Below are 17,869 nucleotides of genomic sequence, written 5' to 3'. Positions count from 1 at the left end.
AAATAATAATTTGACTCTTATGTGAAATGCTGAGAGTAATGGTGGCAGACACCAGAATTTATTCTGAACTTTTCTTCAGGGACTCTGACCCAGTCTGCTGTGCAATTTGTTCTGATGGGCTCCAAACCTTTGCTAAAATGTAATTGAATCACTGCAAATGCAAGGGAAATTACAGGAAGATCAGCCTGAAGGCCTGATGGTTGCATCTTGCACTGCCATGTGGAACATTAAACTTTAAATTAACCCCTCACTCTTTTGGTTCTGCAAAGTTTCAGGGAACTGCAGGAGTCTTGGGTACTTGCTCCATGTCCTCCAGGGACAATCTAGGGAGCAAGCAGAGTGTTCTGCTCAGCAAAGAAACACACCCTAAAAATTTGGGACAGACTTACTTCTCCTGGAAAATAGCCCTGGGGTGGTTCAGGCTGCAGCTATCACTCGTTCAAAGAGGACATAACGGAAAATGCAGCCTGTCATGAAATGGGGGGGAAAAGCCAGTCTCTACCTACTGCCTAAAGCTCTGCTGTTGTTCTCTGAATGCTCCAGTGCAGAGGAAGGCCAGAAGGCACATGCTTGGGGTTTGGAGTGGATGAAGGATATGTTTACCCACATAACTGAGAACTTCAAAGCAAAATTAATGGACAACTGTCGAGGCCTTTTTGGTCCTGTGAACTGCAGGTTATTTTCCCTACATGACAGTGGAAAATGACTTTGTGAGGTGTAATACATACTAGCAAACTCCTAGATGCTCCATCTGGAATGGAGTCCATTGCGCCTAGCGATTGCAGCACATACTGTGTTGTGTATAATGCCATTTTCACTTATTTGCAGCAGAGCCATGGCAGATGCCCATCCCACAAATGCTCAGTCGAAACACCTGCCTGGATACCCATTCAGCACTCTACCGTAAGTTTGAGCCTTTTAATACAAAGATTTGAGAGACTGAATGGTAAGTCTCTGTGTTTGGAGCAGCCCTGTCGGGTAAAATTTCCGTACTCAGTGCATTTGAGAAAGAACAGAAATGAGTCCTAAGGCCAGACCGAACTCCTTGGGAAGCCTGAGCTGTTGAAATGTTGGGTAGTGGCTTAGCAAGGCTTCTCCAGAAGTTCAGCCTCTTTGGGAATTTGATTCCACACGGAGGAATGGGGATCAGTGGCAAGCATGGTATGGTTGTTGGTGGACTCCAGCTCAGAGGAGTGTGAAGTTACTGTTGATTGCTGTAACTCTGGGCTCCAGCTGAGCATGATGACTGGGAGCCTGCTAGTTTTGCGTGGTCATGGACACAGTTTGTGGGAATTCATTCATAAGCTCCTGCAGGGTCTGCCAGAAACAGCGGATGTTTAAAGCACCAGGCTGTCCCTGGACCCAGGTGGTGACACAAGGAAGGGGAGATGCATCTTTTCTTTTCCACATTCTCATGGAAGAAAGACAGACTGATGATTCCAACTAATTTGGACTAATAAGTGGGAAAATTTTCCCAGTGTAGGTAACAACAACTTTTGGATGATGGGCAGTGAGTGAACTTTAGTCTGCTGGGTTTATAGGAAATGACCTTTGTAAATGCTTTCCTCCTCCTGCCAATTAGACGACTTCAGTGAGACTTGTTTTTAACTATCAAAGACACAGTAATATTTAAAGAGAAAAAAGAAACTGCGGTCAAGTTGACACTTGATTGATTTATAACTTGTCTGAACATACACTGTAGATAGAGCCAAATCCTTGGGTGCTGGAAGTTAGAACGCTGACTAATAGAGCTATGATGATTTATCTCAGCTGAGGCATTGGCAGGATTTAGTTGACATTTTCTTTGGCTTTGGACCACAGCATGATGTTGGTCCACAGCTATCAACTTGTCACCTTTTATGAGTAGATGAATGAGAAACAAATTCAAGTTTTCGCTCTCCCTCGGTCTCTCGCTAATCTTGCAAGTGACTGTAAACCCTGTGGTTTTGGTTGTCCTTATAATATGTTAAAATTAATCATGTTATTGTTGATCTGTATTAAAATAGACCCACTTAAAAGTATTGATTGAAAAGCTGAGCTAAACAGTTTTTTACCAGGTGTGAATCTAGCTCAGTAACTAATTAGTAACTCTTCTTAATTGTTAGTTTCCATTCTCAAAGGCTTTGGATTGACTTTGTGATGGAGTCTTGCTCTTTTTTATTTATATTAAGAGTGTTGCAGTGTGAGCACAAGTATGGTAGTGTGGTACTTTGAGAAATGGAAGTGTACTGGGCATTTGTAGTAAGTCAGGAGCAGTTGCACTCAATGATTTCCATTAACACCAAGACTTGACTTTTCACATAGTGGCTTTAAATGCTTTGGGTATTTTTTAGAGTATTTGTTTCTTAAACCATCAAAAATAAAAGCATTTATCCTGAGTATTCTTTGTTTGTCTCTTGTTACACCAGATATGTGTGCACACATAGGTAACATCTATAGACCTGCTAACTTGCACATTTCTATATTGTCACAAAAAATGGTAAACTGAGGATCAAGCTTTGTTGTCTTTGTTAGCACTAGAATTGGGCTAAGATCAGAATAACTCCAAGAACTGTTATTGTTAAACTGTTAGAGTGGAAACTGGTACTGGGACCAATACTATTTATTATGTTAATTAACAACATAGACAGTGGGACTGAGTGCACCCTCAGCAAATGTGCAGATGACACCATGCTCAGTGGTGCAGTTGATATGCTAGATGGAAGGGATGCCATGCAGAGGGACCTGGACAAGCTGGAGAAGTGGGCCCATGCAAACCTCATGAAGTTCAACAAGGCCAAGTGCAAGGTCCTGCACCTGGGTCAAGAGAATCACCAGTATCAATACAGACTAGGGGATGAATGGATTGAGAGCAGCCCTGCAGGGAAGGACTTGGGGATACTGGTGGATAAAAAATTGGACATGAGCTGGCAATGTGCGCTTGCAGTCCGGCAAGCCAACCGTATCCTGGGCTACATCAAAATAAGTGTGGCCAGCAGGTCGAGGGAGGTGATTCTGCCCCTCTCCTCTGCTCTGGTGAGACCCCACCTGGAGTACTGCTTCCAGCTTTGGAGTCCTCAGCACAGGAAAGACACGGACCTGTTGGAGTGGGTCCAGAGGAGGGTCACAAAAATGATCAGAGGGATGGAACACCTCTCCTATGAGGAAAGACTGAGAGAGTTGGGGTTGTTCAGCCTGGAGAGGACAAGGCTGCGGGGAGACCTTATTGCAGCCTTTCTATGTATAAAGGGGGCTTACAAGAAAGATAGAGAGAGACTTCTTAGCAAGACCTGTAGGGACAGGACAAGGAGTAATGGTTTTAAACTGAAAGAGGGTAGATTTAGATTGTACATAAGGAAGAATTTTTTTATGATAAGGGTGGTGAGACACTGGCACAGGTTGCCCAGAGAGGTGGTGGATGCCCCATCCCTGGAAGTGTTCAAGGTCAGGTTGGACGGGGCTTTGAGCAACCTGATCTAGTGAAAGATGTCCCTGCCCACGGCAGAGGGGGTTGGACTAGATGATGTTTAAAGGTCTTTTCCAACCCAAACCATTCTATGAGTCTATGAAAAAAACCCCAGGTTATTATTAGAATACAGTTCAACCATTCACTTAGTTGCTATTCTTTTTGAATGTAGAGAACAACACGTGGTCCTTGAGGTAATTGCCTACTTGGAGCTTGCTTCCGTCTATATTTTGCTTGATTACAAAAGTTGAATGGAGTGAAGGAGCTCAGCTCTACCCCACAAATAAGTTGTAATTCCCAAGTACCTCCTGCTTCTTTTTTATCAAACCATTTTCTATGCAGCCAAACAGATTTTTCTGTCTGCCTTATCTGTATCAGATATTTATAAGCATTTTTTACCATACTTCAGTAGATGTTTTTTCTTGGGAGACTAAGGCAGACAGTTGGGGAAAATTTAGTCAGACAGAAATGAACTTCTAGGTGGTCAGTGTTTTTCACCATCTGATTTCAAAAGTATTTTTTAACTGCCTTGCTTTTATCTGAGAAGAATATCTGTGAAATGTCAGCATTTTGATGGAAAGCTGATTAATGAAATGAAAATTTCCAGTGACACATCAAAGCACATTACCTGCTATGGAAGGATTGAAAGATCAAAAAAAAAAAAAAAAAGCAGAGATCTGACCAATTGTGAGAACTCCATTAGACGACCATTGTGTGTTCGGCTGCCTCTCAAGAGGGGCATAGGAACAGCGTCAAATAATGAAGGAAAAACGAATTGGTAGAAAGGGTATCCTCTTTCATCAATTTTGCTGGCTGCATCACTCAGGATGGCATGAGTCTGGGCTAGGTTTCTGCCTCCTTTTTCAGCAGTTTTTATAAAAAGCACTGCATCCTCTCTTGGGAGTGCCTTTCCTATCTAATGCAAGAACCAGGAGATCTGGCAGCATTGCTGTTATGTAACAGTCTGACTTTTGCAGTCCCTGATTTACCATCCTTTTTGAATTTGCTGATGATTCTTGCAATTAAGATTCTCAATTCTGTTTGGCAACTCACCATCTGCAAAAGAGGGCATAAGTGAACACTGCCTTTCTGTGCCTTCACAATGTTCTTAATTAGATTCATTTCAAGTCTGAGAGCTTTAATCAAGGGAATTACCTAAGGGTGGCTTTGTCTGCACTTGCACTTTTAGTCATGTCTTCCGAAGGACTTGTAGTATTTGATTATAAAACACTCCAAAAGGAGTTAACTGCACTGCTCTTTAGCATACTAAACCTTCCTATCCCTGGGGTTGCTCGCTAGCTAGACCCATTATGCAAAGATAATGAAGTATCACAGGATGCACCTGTGTTGCTAAAACATTTGGGGTTGTCTTTTCTTCTGGCCCCGTTGACAGCTTTTCTTGAGTTTGGCATTCAGCACAAACATTCACCTTATCTCACCCTGCAAGCATTAATAGGATCCCTCTGCTTTTCCCTGCTGCAGTCTCAGCAGAGCTCCTTGGTCCTTTGTCCTAGTCCCCTTCCACCAAAAGATTCTCTTCTGGGGAGTCATCTGCCACTAAGAAGCAGCAGGAGAGAGTGGTAAAGGTTGTGTGGGCACAAAAGGCAAAGGATCTGGTACATGCTCTAAGCAGAGCCTCATTCAGCATCAGCTGTCCCCTTCATGTGGAGAAGGGGAAAGTGACTTTAAGGGTAGGGGAACCTGAGCGAGGGTCCTCACAGGGGAAATGCAGCAGCCGTGCATGCTGCGATAGCTCACGGGCTGCGGCTTTACATAGGTGCTACATTCTGTGGAAATTTAGTGCAAGTTTTGGCTGCCAGCCTGCTTTGCAGCTGAGCCCTCAGTCTTTCTGCCCCTCGATTTACCTATATCCATAACACAAGGAGAGCAAAAGTCACTCCTCTTTGAACCTGCATACATGTGCAGGATACTATTGCTCTATTTACGTGGGATAGATCAGTGCACGGAGGATAAAATTACTCTGGCTTTCTCTTTTCCCAGTTTATTGCGAACACTGGAGGGACAGGAATGCACTAATGCCCTGCTCAATATCTGAATTTAGCCTGAACTGGGAGTTAACCCGTAAACATTCCTGGTTCAAACTAATCAAGGTTTTTGTATTCAGGCTCACTTCACAGGAGTTGTTTTAAAGAAATTCATACTTTTGGAAGATGACTGCATGTTAGTTCTGGTGGTTGTGCTCTATGTAAAGAATGTTCTGACACGATATTGTACAATGCAGCCAAGTAGAAACATTAAAACATGCATATTCTGCTTTGTTTTAAGGCTGTGAGTCTGGAAGAATAATTTCTGAAATCAATCTTGCTCTCTTTAAATGCAAAACAAATAAATGGCTCTGTTTGGCTATACTTGGCTCTCTCCTGGGACTTCGCATTGTGCCTTGTAACGATGTCCCTTCCTCTCCTTTGTAGAAGTGCTCTATAAAATAAATAAATAGCTCTGCACTCCAGAAAGTGCCTTTTGCAGGGGCTCTCTCTCTCTCTAAGCTTTAAGTCTTTTTGTATTAAAACCCTGTTGGCTAATAAATTCCACAGACAATCCGGGTGGTGGGGAATGTTTTTTGTGGCTAACTTGAAATATTTGAAAACTGAGCTATTAATACAATGCTCTGTTCTATCTTTTACCTCAGCACTGATGGTAATGGAAAATTTTGAGTGCTAAAACTCAGTTTTATTTTTAAAGGAGGTATTAATGTCATGCATGTTTCTGCTGGGTCACTATATTCCTGCAGATCTTCTTCATTCCAAGGTCTCCTGTGACCCTCCTTGCCCAGTGCTCAAGGCAGTTTACCGTCCACCTCTCTACCATTTAAAAAGGCTGTCTGGACCCTTCACTGCTGGGTCTGTCACCAATTGCCAGCTATGAAGCTGCTTTTTAAAATAGCCACTTAAATTCCCCTTCCCCTTGGATAGCTCTCTGATGTGTCCTTCTCCTTTGCACCACCCCTCCCCAGCCTTCCCTGGGGAAAAACATGCTGTTCCTATTGTTGTTGGCGGTAGCTCGAGGTGCTGAAGAGTTGCGACATCTCTCCTGTAATCTGATTTACGGATTCAGTGGGGAAAGTTCCAGCTAGACTAAGGTAGTGTTGGATTAACAGCAAATCACGGCACATCCCAGCAGGGCAGCAAATGCTTCATGCTTGGGTAGATAGAGGCAGACACTAGCAGAGTATGTGTTAACAGAAGGGCTCAGGAGAAAATTTTGAGAGAAATAGGGCAAAAGAAGCCATTTACTGCTCTATTTCATCAAAGAGTAGGGAAGAAAGGGGAGAGAAGATTTTTTAAAATGGTAATAGCCCCTTGACAATGAAATATATATGCTTAATTTATGACATACGTGGTCCATCCTCCCGTTTCAGTTCATGTGTTCCCAGTGAAACAAGGGAGGGGTTTCACAATTGCAAAACAAGCTCAGAAACCCTTAAGGTAAGGTGATAATTAATTTAAAAAAAAAGTATGATAAACATTAAGCTGTACAAAACCATTATCTGCAGATTGACCCACATAGCTGCTTGACATCATCATCAGGAAACATTTTGCATGAGTTATTTACAATGAGTAATCTCATTAAGCACACATTACGTACAGGATATTTGCTGTCTTTATTGCTTTATTTGTTTTATGGAAAGCACCAGGATGTTTCTACAGCAGTCCCAGTCACAGAAGTGTAGCAGTGCATAACTTAGAACAAAATATTTCTAACTTGGTTATAGAAATTTTCCTTAAGCTGAAACTTGGTATTGATCTTTATGACAGCAATTACTTAAAGGTAAACTTTTATAGAAAAACAAATATAGATTTAACTACTTAAAATCATTGCAACTCATGAGGTTTATAAGAAAAAAAAATTAAACAAAACTTAATACTCTTCTGGACACTATTTTAAAAATCTGTTTTAAGTGCTGATTTAGCCAGGCAACATTTTGACAGTGTCACTGAAGTTTAAAAACAGTGTGCACATCCAAATTCTACAGTATTTATTATTTATTATTCCCAGAGGAAAAGTACTATTGGAGTATAGTCTTTCTGATAACATATACATAGCTTGAGGGTTATATCCCAGGGGTGTTGCTACCCAAAAGCCACGCTTTGCTGACATGGGAAATTCCATGCTAAGGTCAAACACGAGCAATTCAAACGTTCTGAGTTTATGGCAATATACACAAGAACAAAGTTAGCGCCACTCTTTATTTACACCCTGCAATAACGAGCAAATATGATTATTATGACTGCTTAAAAGTATTTCTAGTCCCCAGTAAGATGAGCTAAATTATTGTCATTTTTCTCTTAGATGTGCTGCAGCATAGAATGAGGCAGTGATTTAATTTTTTTAGGAAATCAAACATGTTCATCATATAAATTAAAAAAGTGTATGTGTACGTAATCAACAGGTGAAGCAGAGATCAAGTGGAAGAGTAGGACTGTGACTCATTGTTCAGTAACTCATGCCACGATAATATCTGGAAACTGCACGTTAGCAAGAAGCCTCATTGTGCCTGGCACTGTAAAAATCTATAGAAGAAACTTGTGGCTGAAGCAGTTGTGGAAGACAAGGGGTAGGAACTATGCCTTGTTCGGTAGTATTTGATAGAGATGCTGAAAGTGAAATTCATCTGTCCAGGTTTATGTCATTGGAGAGCTATAAACACTTTTGAGGTGCAGTTCACCTTTAGACTGGTCCGTGAAGTATGAATTGGGCTATTGAAGAGTGTGTTTCTCTTGATTAATGATAAAGGAGACCTAGACAACCAGCTCTGATACAGGTGTCTGAACCAAAGATGTATCCCAAGCCAGGGGATTTGCTCAGTGTTGCACAAGTCTGTGGCAAAGTGGTGACCTACATCAGAGACTCAGCTATGAGACTTTCCTTCTAGGCTACCCTGAACAAGCAGTTTATTATAGCTAGCCTTTTACAGATAGATGGAGCTGCCACTGTCTTCCAGGCAAAATGCAAATACAGCATTGGATCTGGGCACAGCCCATGCCGTAGAGGTATTACAGCATCTCACCTAACCTTGTATTATACCAACCACCTTTTTCCTTAATACCTTGAAAAAAAAATCCATTTAACCATAATAGACCATATGTTTTAGTGGCATTTTCATTTGGACTTTTCGATTGCAAGTCCTGTTGTTCATTCAGTACGTACGTACTGTATAATGTAATTTACACTTACAGGGCTATAGAAACCTAAAGGTCTCTCTTTATCACATAAATGGCTGTGAATAGCCGTCTTAGTGAATGTGTTCTCCAAAGATTTATTGTTGAAAAGTTCTGGATGTGTCCCATGAAGTGCTTGGGGGACCTCCCTTCGACCCCGTTGGTATCGCTCATATGCCACTATAAATGAGCATGGGAATCCTGCCCTGGGTCTGGGGCAGCCTGTATGTCAGGGAGGTGTTGCACAGGCATTTCTGAAGAAATGAATATAAAAAGCTTCTTCAAAGGCTGATAGAAATTACTCTTCCCTGCGGAATACTAATTTCTCTACTGTTTGGGACTTTTTTTTTACAGTTGGGAACATTCATGCAAATTAGGATTTGTTTGCTTTGTTTGGTTTGGGTGCTCTAAGGAAGCAAGAAATATAAATGGGAAGGTGCCTGTAAACCATATAATTAATAAACTGTTATGTGTCACAGGAAGACTATGAATTATAGGTCTAAATATCCTGTGTTTTCAGGGGGTTGAAAACTAGACCTTCAGTTGTCCATGCAAGCAGACCTGAGTTGTATCATCCCTTCCTGGGATTTGAGCCTTGCCGAAAACCAAAGGTGCTAGCTCAGCCCTGTTTGTTGATGACTCTTGCAGTCTGAATGAAGCTTGTGTATACATCTTTACGGGTCAGTGTCCCTGCGTGAATTTTTCTGGGTGGGCATCTGCCTTTTTTGCATCAAGTATCACCATCTTACGTGAAGTCACAGGGATAAATATTTGTTTGAAGTGTTTAGCATTAATTATGGATTCAGACGCATCCTATCAGTCATTCCAACAGTACCTATTCATCTAACCCACAGTAGACCTATCTCTTCTCTCTTACCTTGGATACTTTACTGTGTTTCCTTACTGTCTGAGCATCTCGGGGTATTAATTTGTTGTCACAAGACCCTTGTGAATAAGTTGGGAAAAGCTGCTATCCCCATTTTACAAACAAGGGGGAGAAGCAGAGAGGTGGAGAACATGACTACATTGTGTAGAATACACTGAGCATGTCAGTTCTGGAACGAGTGCTGCACCCAAAGTAATTAACCCATGATAGAGCTAATTAGTCCAAGCATTATGCCACATCTTTGTAAACCATTTTACTGTGCCATGCAACTGGTCAGCTCTTGGAACAACCTTGGGGCTTTGTAACAAAGCAGTGGATGGCAGAACAGGACATTATTCTTTTGTGGAAAGGGAAGAGACATTTTTACAAATATTTACCATCATAGGTAATGGAGTAACTTCAGGAAAGGGTTTTGATATGTTATTTTGGCAGCCTGGGCCACCCCTTTGCTCGGTTATTTACCTTCAGTTTGTGAGCTGTGCTCTAGCTATAGGGCAACGGGACAACCAAAGTGTGTAGGAGCCGTCAGATCTGCAATCTGCTCTGCCGTCAATGTCTTTGCTGAGAGCTGAGTTTCAGGGACAGCTACATTTAGAGGCTATGTATTCTGTATTCCGCTGAATTGTTTATAATGTATGGTGGAAACATCTAAAATAGGATGCTGTATAATTAAAGAAAAAGCAAAACCACAGAAAAGCTAAGATTTTCCTCCCACAAATACATACTATGTATATGTATTTTTATATGGACACTTCAGTACCTCCTTCTTCATGCCTCTGGCACCAGCTCCTGAGCTTACCCCAGTTGTACTGATCTCTGCTGCATAAATAACTCTCTGGCCCTGTCTATAGCTAATCTAAACTTGTTGGTGTTCAGCTCCTATCCTTTTTGGCTGTGCCACCTGCCTCTCAACCTGACTGCTGAGGTACTCCCTTTGCTGTCACCAGTCTGGGATTTCCTGAGTGAAGGCTGCGTCTTGAATTATTTTGGGGATGGAAGGAGGGGTAAGGGAGTGCTCTTCCTTATTTCGGTGCTCTCTTTTCACCCACAGAATAGCTCTCACATTTTCTTCTTCCCTGCCGTGTCCTTACTTCTGAGGTACTTAGGGAGGGATATTCCTATTTGGATAAACATTTACTATTTTTAATCCATTTATCACTGCAGAATAGGTAATCAGAAAGTAACAGTCATGAGTGAAGAACAGTGATTTCTAACACTGGATAGCCACCTAGAAATATTTAAATGTCATGGCAGTAGCAGAATGGCGATACCGGACTGAAGGACAGGGAATAAACCTCGGGAGATTGAACCCAGTCATCTGTTGCTACAGGAAACACTATCATGTAAAACCTCACGTAAGAATTTGGAAATGATTCACTCTCACACACTTCTTCTAACCTCCGCTGTGATCTTGTGTTGTCTCTGCTACTGCATAAATATGATAAGATAAAGCACGAAACACAAAAAGCCACTATTTGAAGATTAGTCTCAGTAAAAAAGCCAGGCGAATCACTCACCTGAGAATTTGTAGTCTACCTGGATTTGCCCCTTTACTGTAAAACAGAATTGCATGTCCTGATCTGTTGCATCTCTGCATGGCGGAGCCTTTGATTCCAAGCTCAGTCCAGACCTGCCTGCTAACAAGCTGATTTATGTCACATTTGGCATTAGCAGACTGAGTCTCTTTAGATGGTTCATAAAACTTCAGACCAGCCATAGCAGATAGAACAAAAGTCCCAAAGGACCTCTATAGCTCTGCAGCTGATAGAAGTCCGTGGTTGATGCTGAGAGAGAAAGTGTGGTAAGATGTCAAATACAGAGTGATATTTCCCTCAGAATATCTTTCCTGCTTCCAGCAATCAGGAGTTTAGAGGCTTCTTAAGTTTGAGGTTACGGATGGGCAGTTACTTTTGATAGACCGGAACTCATTAAAATAAGAATTAGGTAAGTGGAACAAAATTCTGCTGTCAGATATGATGAAGTAAATCTAGATTTGCACCAGTGTAACAGGGAAGGGTTTGGTTGCTCATTCTCTCTCTTGCTGGTAAAAGTGATTAAACCTTGAAAGTTTGAATCCTCTCCTGGATTTTTTTTTTTTTTAATAAAGAACTGGTTTGATAATAAAATCTTGGCATTTACTTTATCAATTCTTAACTGTAGTAAAGAAGTTTTTACTTATCACGTATATGCTTATCAGTTTTCTAGTGTAATATTCTACTAGCTTATTCTACTTGAATATAATCTGATCAGCTATGCATTTTCTCCCCCTTTAGATATGTGCACGAAGAGTGCTTGTAGAGATTTAAGGGGTGATTTAAACAATGATTTTTTCGGCTATCTTTCATGAAATTCAAATTGCCACTAACTTTCTGCAACATCAGTTCTATGGAAACTCAGCATTCTCTACAATAAAAAATGTATTTGAGCAGATCTTTCCATTTTTCTCATTTATTTTCTGTTGCTTTTTGCATATTATTTGTTACATTGCGGCTGATAGGAAGTTGTGGAGCTCTTCTTGTAAAGCTATTTGCAGTCTTTCTTTTCCAATTAACAGTAGGTCCTTGTATAAGACCTTCTTTTGTTTCAGTGAAATCAATGACAAAATTGATTTTGAAATGAAAGTAGAAGGGTCTCCTCAGTTTATCACCTCTGAAAATGAAAAAAAATTGAATTGGGTTTGTGGATTCATAGCATTCACAGTAGTAGTTTAGCATATTGCATGTTTATTGGGTTCTTAGATGTGCTTAACTGCTGTGAAGCAGTAAACTCCCAGAAAAGGGAGCTTATTAAATGGTCTATTTACTAAACCAAGCTTGACATCTTTATTCATTCACATCTGATTATTTTACTACCTCCAAATGGTATTTTGGACATGGAGGTTGGATACTATTTTTTATTTTGACTTTGTTTAGTAGTGATAATCTACAGAATCACTACAGCTTCATGGGAGAGCGAGCTCTTTTGTGTTGTGGTTCACAGGTAATTAACAGAATTGTCAGCTAATTTCTGAGTCCTTATTACTGGTGAATTTACATAAACTGTACAGCATCACGGCTGATCTGAGGCAGAATGGGACTGAGATAAAGGATCTACGAGCTCTTCCGAGAAAGAACTGCTGAGTTCTGGCTTGCTCCCCAACACACCCTAAGAAAAATCACCCTGTCTGTCCCTTGTTTTCACCAAGCTAGAGATACAAATACTTACTGCTTTCCTAAATTCCTTTGAGATCTATTAATGTGTGCAGTACTGCATAACAATGTGATATGATTTTAGATTCCACATTTAATTTTCCTGGGTCAGCATTAGAACCTTTTTATCTTGAAACTGAGGATGAAAGGAAAACTTACTGAAAAACATGCATTTTATTGTATTACAGAGCACCTGACATTTCAATTTTTTTTTTTTTGGGCGGGGGGGGCAAGACAGGAGATGGGAAAACAGCTTGTTATTTTGGGGGTTCAGGCTTTGGGTGCACAACCAAAACATTGGCGTAATGACATATTGTATAATCTAATTTTAAAAAAGAGAGTGTTTCAGGAATCTATGCATCATAGGCAGAGGTTGAAGCTATCCATATTCAAGGTGGTTTAAACTTCTTTGTTTTAAAATAATGTGGCTCAAAAGCATAGAAAAATAAGTGTTAGTTGGTTTTTTAGCAGATGTTCCATAGCCTTTTGTTCAGTCTTTTATTCAGTTGCTTACTAGTGCAATCTTTATATCTTTATTCTTAACTTATTTTTTCTGTTTATTCATCACTGAATAAAGATACTGTCACACCTGCAGAAGCTCAAATTTATCTTGCTTTTTGAACAGGAGCCAGAAGACCCCAACTGTCATGAAATTGAAAAGACTGGCTAATAACAAATAGCTACTTGTTCTTGCCGCTGCCCTCTAAGCGGGATGAGCTACCACGAAACACCCTCTCTAACTGCCAGTCTAGCAGCCAGGGATGCATCACGGGACTACAAAGCCCCGGATCCACATAAGCAATTTAGTGGCTGAAGTGCAGCTTAGACAAAATTTAAGTTTCCAGGTCCAAGTAGGCAATTCATAAAGCCCATGCCCGTTCCCATCCCCATCCCTCCCTTCCTCCCTGCTTTGATGTCTACAAGATTTCAGGCACCGGAGTTTTCAGAAGTAAATTTCCCATCCTTCTTTCATTTCTCCACATACAGCTGGCCACCTTTCACAGATAGGATGGAGACTTCCTCTGCCTGAGCCTTATTTGTTGCTGCTGGTCATAGCACTCTCCTGGGAGGTGGAAATGTGGATTTGACCTCCAGAGTGAAGCTTGTGCTGAACTTTGAACTTCCGTTCACAAAAATGCAATTATACTAAGAGCATCTCATCCTCCATCCATCTTTTGAGGGGAAAGAATGAAGCAATCAACTCTACCCAAAGGGACAATTTAGGCATGTAAGTAGGGTTGAGGGCTTTAGGTGTTGTATCGTAATCTCTTTTAGGTGCACAGGTCAAGCAGGCACCTGCAGTAGGAGACAGGGAATTTCAGAAATATCCTTTTATCTCCCTTCCTTCTGGCATTCCCCTCTGCTTCTAGCCAACATGCTACTTTTTCTGAATTTTATTATTAGTCATTTTCATGAACTGCATTGCAGGAACCAGTACCTAAAGGCCAGATCGGGCAGCTCTTAGTGTCACCACGCTTTATAGATCTGCAGCTAATTCCATTGTGCCCTTCTCAAAGTGTGGCAGAAATGTTGATGACGATATGCAGTGTCACCTTACAGGCACTAGAAACCCCCTAATGTAGTGACTTTATTCAGAATGGAGCCCAGGGAGACGTGGGAAAGTAGATCAGTGATTCTACTGAAAATTACCGAGGTTTTTAATTAAGTCCAGAACATGACAGAGCATCTGTAAGCAAATACCATATCTTGATAATTGAAGAAATATTGTGGGAACTTTTTGGTTTTGTTTTTGGAAGAATGTAATAAAATGGTAGGTAGAAGTAATACTTATGGACTTCAGGTGCCAGTTTTTTCTGAATGTTTTTGCTAGGTTTTCTTTCGAGATACATTACGTACAAAAATAAGGCACAAACTCCACCTGCAAGTACAAACTGGGTGAGCGGCAAGAAACTGAGTTGTGGCAGAGCCTAATGCCTATCAGTCCAGTGCAAAGCTGCAGGACCTTTGCCGAAGTCTTTGCAGATGGACATTTCTATGCTAATTTGTGGAAGGAAAGAGTCGGGAACTACATTAGTTAAATTGCATTGCTTAGTCAAATCAATGCAGAATAGTTAGAAAAGCTAGGTAATTTAAAATAACTTGGGAGGCTCAGCAAACTCTTAAGATGGGTTTTAACTGAACTCTAGCTCAGTTACTTTCTACTTTCTAAGTATAGTAATATACATTGGCAAAAATAGTCTGTCTTGTACTGACTGATCATCTCTTCATTTGACAGATTGGCCGTGAGAAAAGATTTAGGTGTCACTGTGAGTAGCTCATGAATTAGGTTTCAATTCCTTATAATATAATTGAATAAATATCCGGAGATGAAATCAGTAAAATCTAGAGGGTAATACAAGTTTGAGTAAACAAGCAGCATGATTTTTATAGAGAACAAATCACGCAAGACACACTTAATTGCTTGTTTTGATAGAATTACTAAATTATTAGCTGCTGCTTACATTTTTTAGAGATAGACTTTCAAAAACATCAAGAGCAGTTAGGCGCCCAACTCCTGCTGATTTTAAGAGCTTGCTACATTATCTCCTGAAGTTTTAAAGAAAAGTTCATGTTAATTGGCTTAGAGTTTAGTCTTGCTACATGACTTTTTAGACCCCCAGGAGTGAATGTGCCCAGATGGATATATACTGAGTTGCAGAGGGATGCTGGCGCTGCTTCCAGAACTAATATTATATGCAGACTTGCTTTATATTTTCATTAATGATGGTGAAGTTAGGCTCAAAGCAGCACGCCAATGAAATGTAAAGGCCAAAAATTCAGTAAGCCGTGAGCATTAATATGATAATATGGTACTGTAGACCAAAGACTCCCTCCAAAATACCTCGTCAATCCCCCTGCAAAACAAAAAAACAAAACCCAAAGTGAACTTTTCATGAGAACAACAGATCTTAAAGACTTTTGGTGGGAAATTCCAGATACCACCTGGAGAAGAAAGAGAGCTTTGACCACTCTTTTGACAAACAGTGGTGCTCCGAAAATGTTACATTATGCTGAATATTTTTCTGAATTCTTTCAAATCATCTGGTTACTCTGTGGACTCAAGCAAATTTAGGGATCACTAATGCAGATAGATCAAAGAAAGAATATAGCAGCACTCACATCTAATAACACACCCTTCTAAAACACATCTTTTCCACTGGGAGATTGAAGAGAAGCCAGTAATTTGGACAAATAAATGTAAATCAGTTAGCTCATTTCACCTGTCAGAACTTCTTGGAACTAAATATGGACACTTTTTCTGCCACTGTATAATTGGAAGCTCTCCAAAGGTGGCATACATTGAATCTGTTCCACTGGAGAAAAGCTGAATCATAGCGAATATTTTTAAGAGGAATCTAAAAGGAAAGGAGATAGCGCAGCTAAAGGAAATGGCAGGAAGCGAATTTGGCTAAGGCTAACAATATCTGATTCAAAACAGATGTCCTCAGACAGCCAGTGGTCAAGACTGAGGAAGAAATGAAAAGAGACAGGAGGTGGTTCTGGGATGTTCTATGGGGGAGCAGGAAATGTATGGAAGAGGGCCATAGGATTGAACTGGGACCAATCTATCAGATATACGTACAGTGGCAACGCAGGGAATGGGGTGGAGAAAACAGGAAGCCCTTGAATGAAGAGGATAAGACGCAAATGACTACTGAATGGGTGACTAGTGACGAAACTTGTATGTAAGTGCATCAAGAGTTGGGTTCTACTGCTTGACAACAGTTAAAGGAAAGAAGGGAGGTGTTTGTAAGAACCATGGCAAAATCAGCAGCTCTCTGGGAGCTGGTTTAAAAAACAAACCAACCAACCCAAAATATTTAGGCTATGGCTCCTATAGGGTCCTACTTTTGGTAGAATTAAAATGGATGAAATAATGAACTTAATGGAGTCAGTGTGAGTTGAGCTCAGTGGGGATGGGAACGATACCACAACTTAAAATGATTTAACAGCAAAGAAAATAAAGGAGCATGAAACACTTTTAAGACTGAACGTCAGTAAATTCAGACATTGAGTTAGATGTCTTATTCTCCATGCTACTAGTCAAGAGAAAGTTAAATAAAGCCTATGGAAGGGGAGAGCAACATAAAGTTTTGTTTTAAAGGATCATTTGAGTCAAAATAAATTAATCTCTATCAGTATCATCTTCTTACAGAGCTGAAGTTTGAAGATGACATTTGTCAGCTGCCAGTCATTGAGATAATAGATGTAAATCTAAGTCATCCACTGTATTAGCTTGAAAAATGGCCTGAAAGGATAAATGGCAAGTAAATATTTTCACCTTGTGTGTGTGTAACAAGAAAAAAAAAAAAAAGGAAGAAAAATACAGGACATAAAACAGGGTTTCTTATAAATTAAAAAATAAACTTGTGTGGAACTTTTTCTTGAATAGTCATTGTTCATGTAAAGCCCATTGTTGTATACCTATGGTCAGGATTGTATTACGATGTTTCTGTTACTGTGCATTGATCAACATTTAATTTCACTGTGGATAGAATTGAATGCCTTTTTAGTTGCCCTAGTGTGTCTGAGACATCCATGCAGGAGGGCTCAGGGGAGATAATATATAGCTCTCTTCTAGAGAGGCAGCTTGGGGTGAGGAAGGGCACCTGAAAGCATGGAAAATGACACAAGACACACATGATTAAGCAGATGAATCCCACCCTTTATTGGCAGCAATTAGTGCAGAATTACTCAGCATCTCAAGATCCTTGTGTAGCTTTACATAGTTGACTTTCATTTTTGCTACTGTGGATAACTCAATATCCCCATCAACCATTGTCGGCTCTCTGTTATCCTCTTTTTCGGATTATTTATGACTATTTTGAATTACATAGGCACCAGTAGAGATTCTTAACAGACTTCACTGAAAGCTTCCTTCTACAGTGAAAAAGTGTATCTTTATTCCTAGCCTTCATTTTCAATTCTTGTCAAGCTCTTAATTCATTGGAGGATCTGTCCTCTTACCTCTTGAGAACATAATTTCTTTAAGAGACTTTGGTAAAGGATCGTGTTAAATATTTTGGAAATCCAAGCAGAATAATCAGCCTCATCTGTATGACTGTTGTCTCCTCTGAAAGACGAGACTTCAAAAGTCTGTGAACAATGTCTTCCATACGTTAAACCCAGCTTGATTTGTCTCTGTTTTGCCACATCTTTGTACTCCATC

The 17,869-nt window shown here is 40.4% G+C and overlaps 1 protein-coding gene across 9 annotated transcripts in view; it reads left to right on the top strand.

Annotated features, from left to right (window-relative positions):
• DLG2 (discs large MAGUK scaffold protein 2) overlaps positions 1 to 17,869 on the top strand; it is a 1,063,600-nt gene that overhangs the window by 172,972 nt on the left and 872,759 nt on the right. For 3 of the 9 annotated variants that reach the window (XM_076328388.1, XM_076328379.1, XM_076328374.1), the window contains one exon: positions 829 to 903. The exons of the other annotated variants lie outside the window; for them this stretch is intronic. In XM_076328388.1, coding sequence (XP_076184503.1) covers positions 829 to 903 — 75 coding nt within the window. The remainder of the gene's footprint in view (positions 1 to 828; positions 904 to 17,869) is intronic. 9 annotated transcript variants of the gene reach the window in all.

This window comes from Aptenodytes patagonicus, chromosome 1 (genome assembly GCF_965638725.1).
Source record: "Aptenodytes patagonicus chromosome 1, bAptPat1.pri.cur, whole genome shotgun sequence".
NCBI classification, from domain to species: domain Eukaryota; kingdom Metazoa; phylum Chordata; class Aves; order Sphenisciformes; family Spheniscidae; genus Aptenodytes; species Aptenodytes patagonicus.
This window is presented reverse-complemented; position numbering and strand designations above follow the sequence as displayed.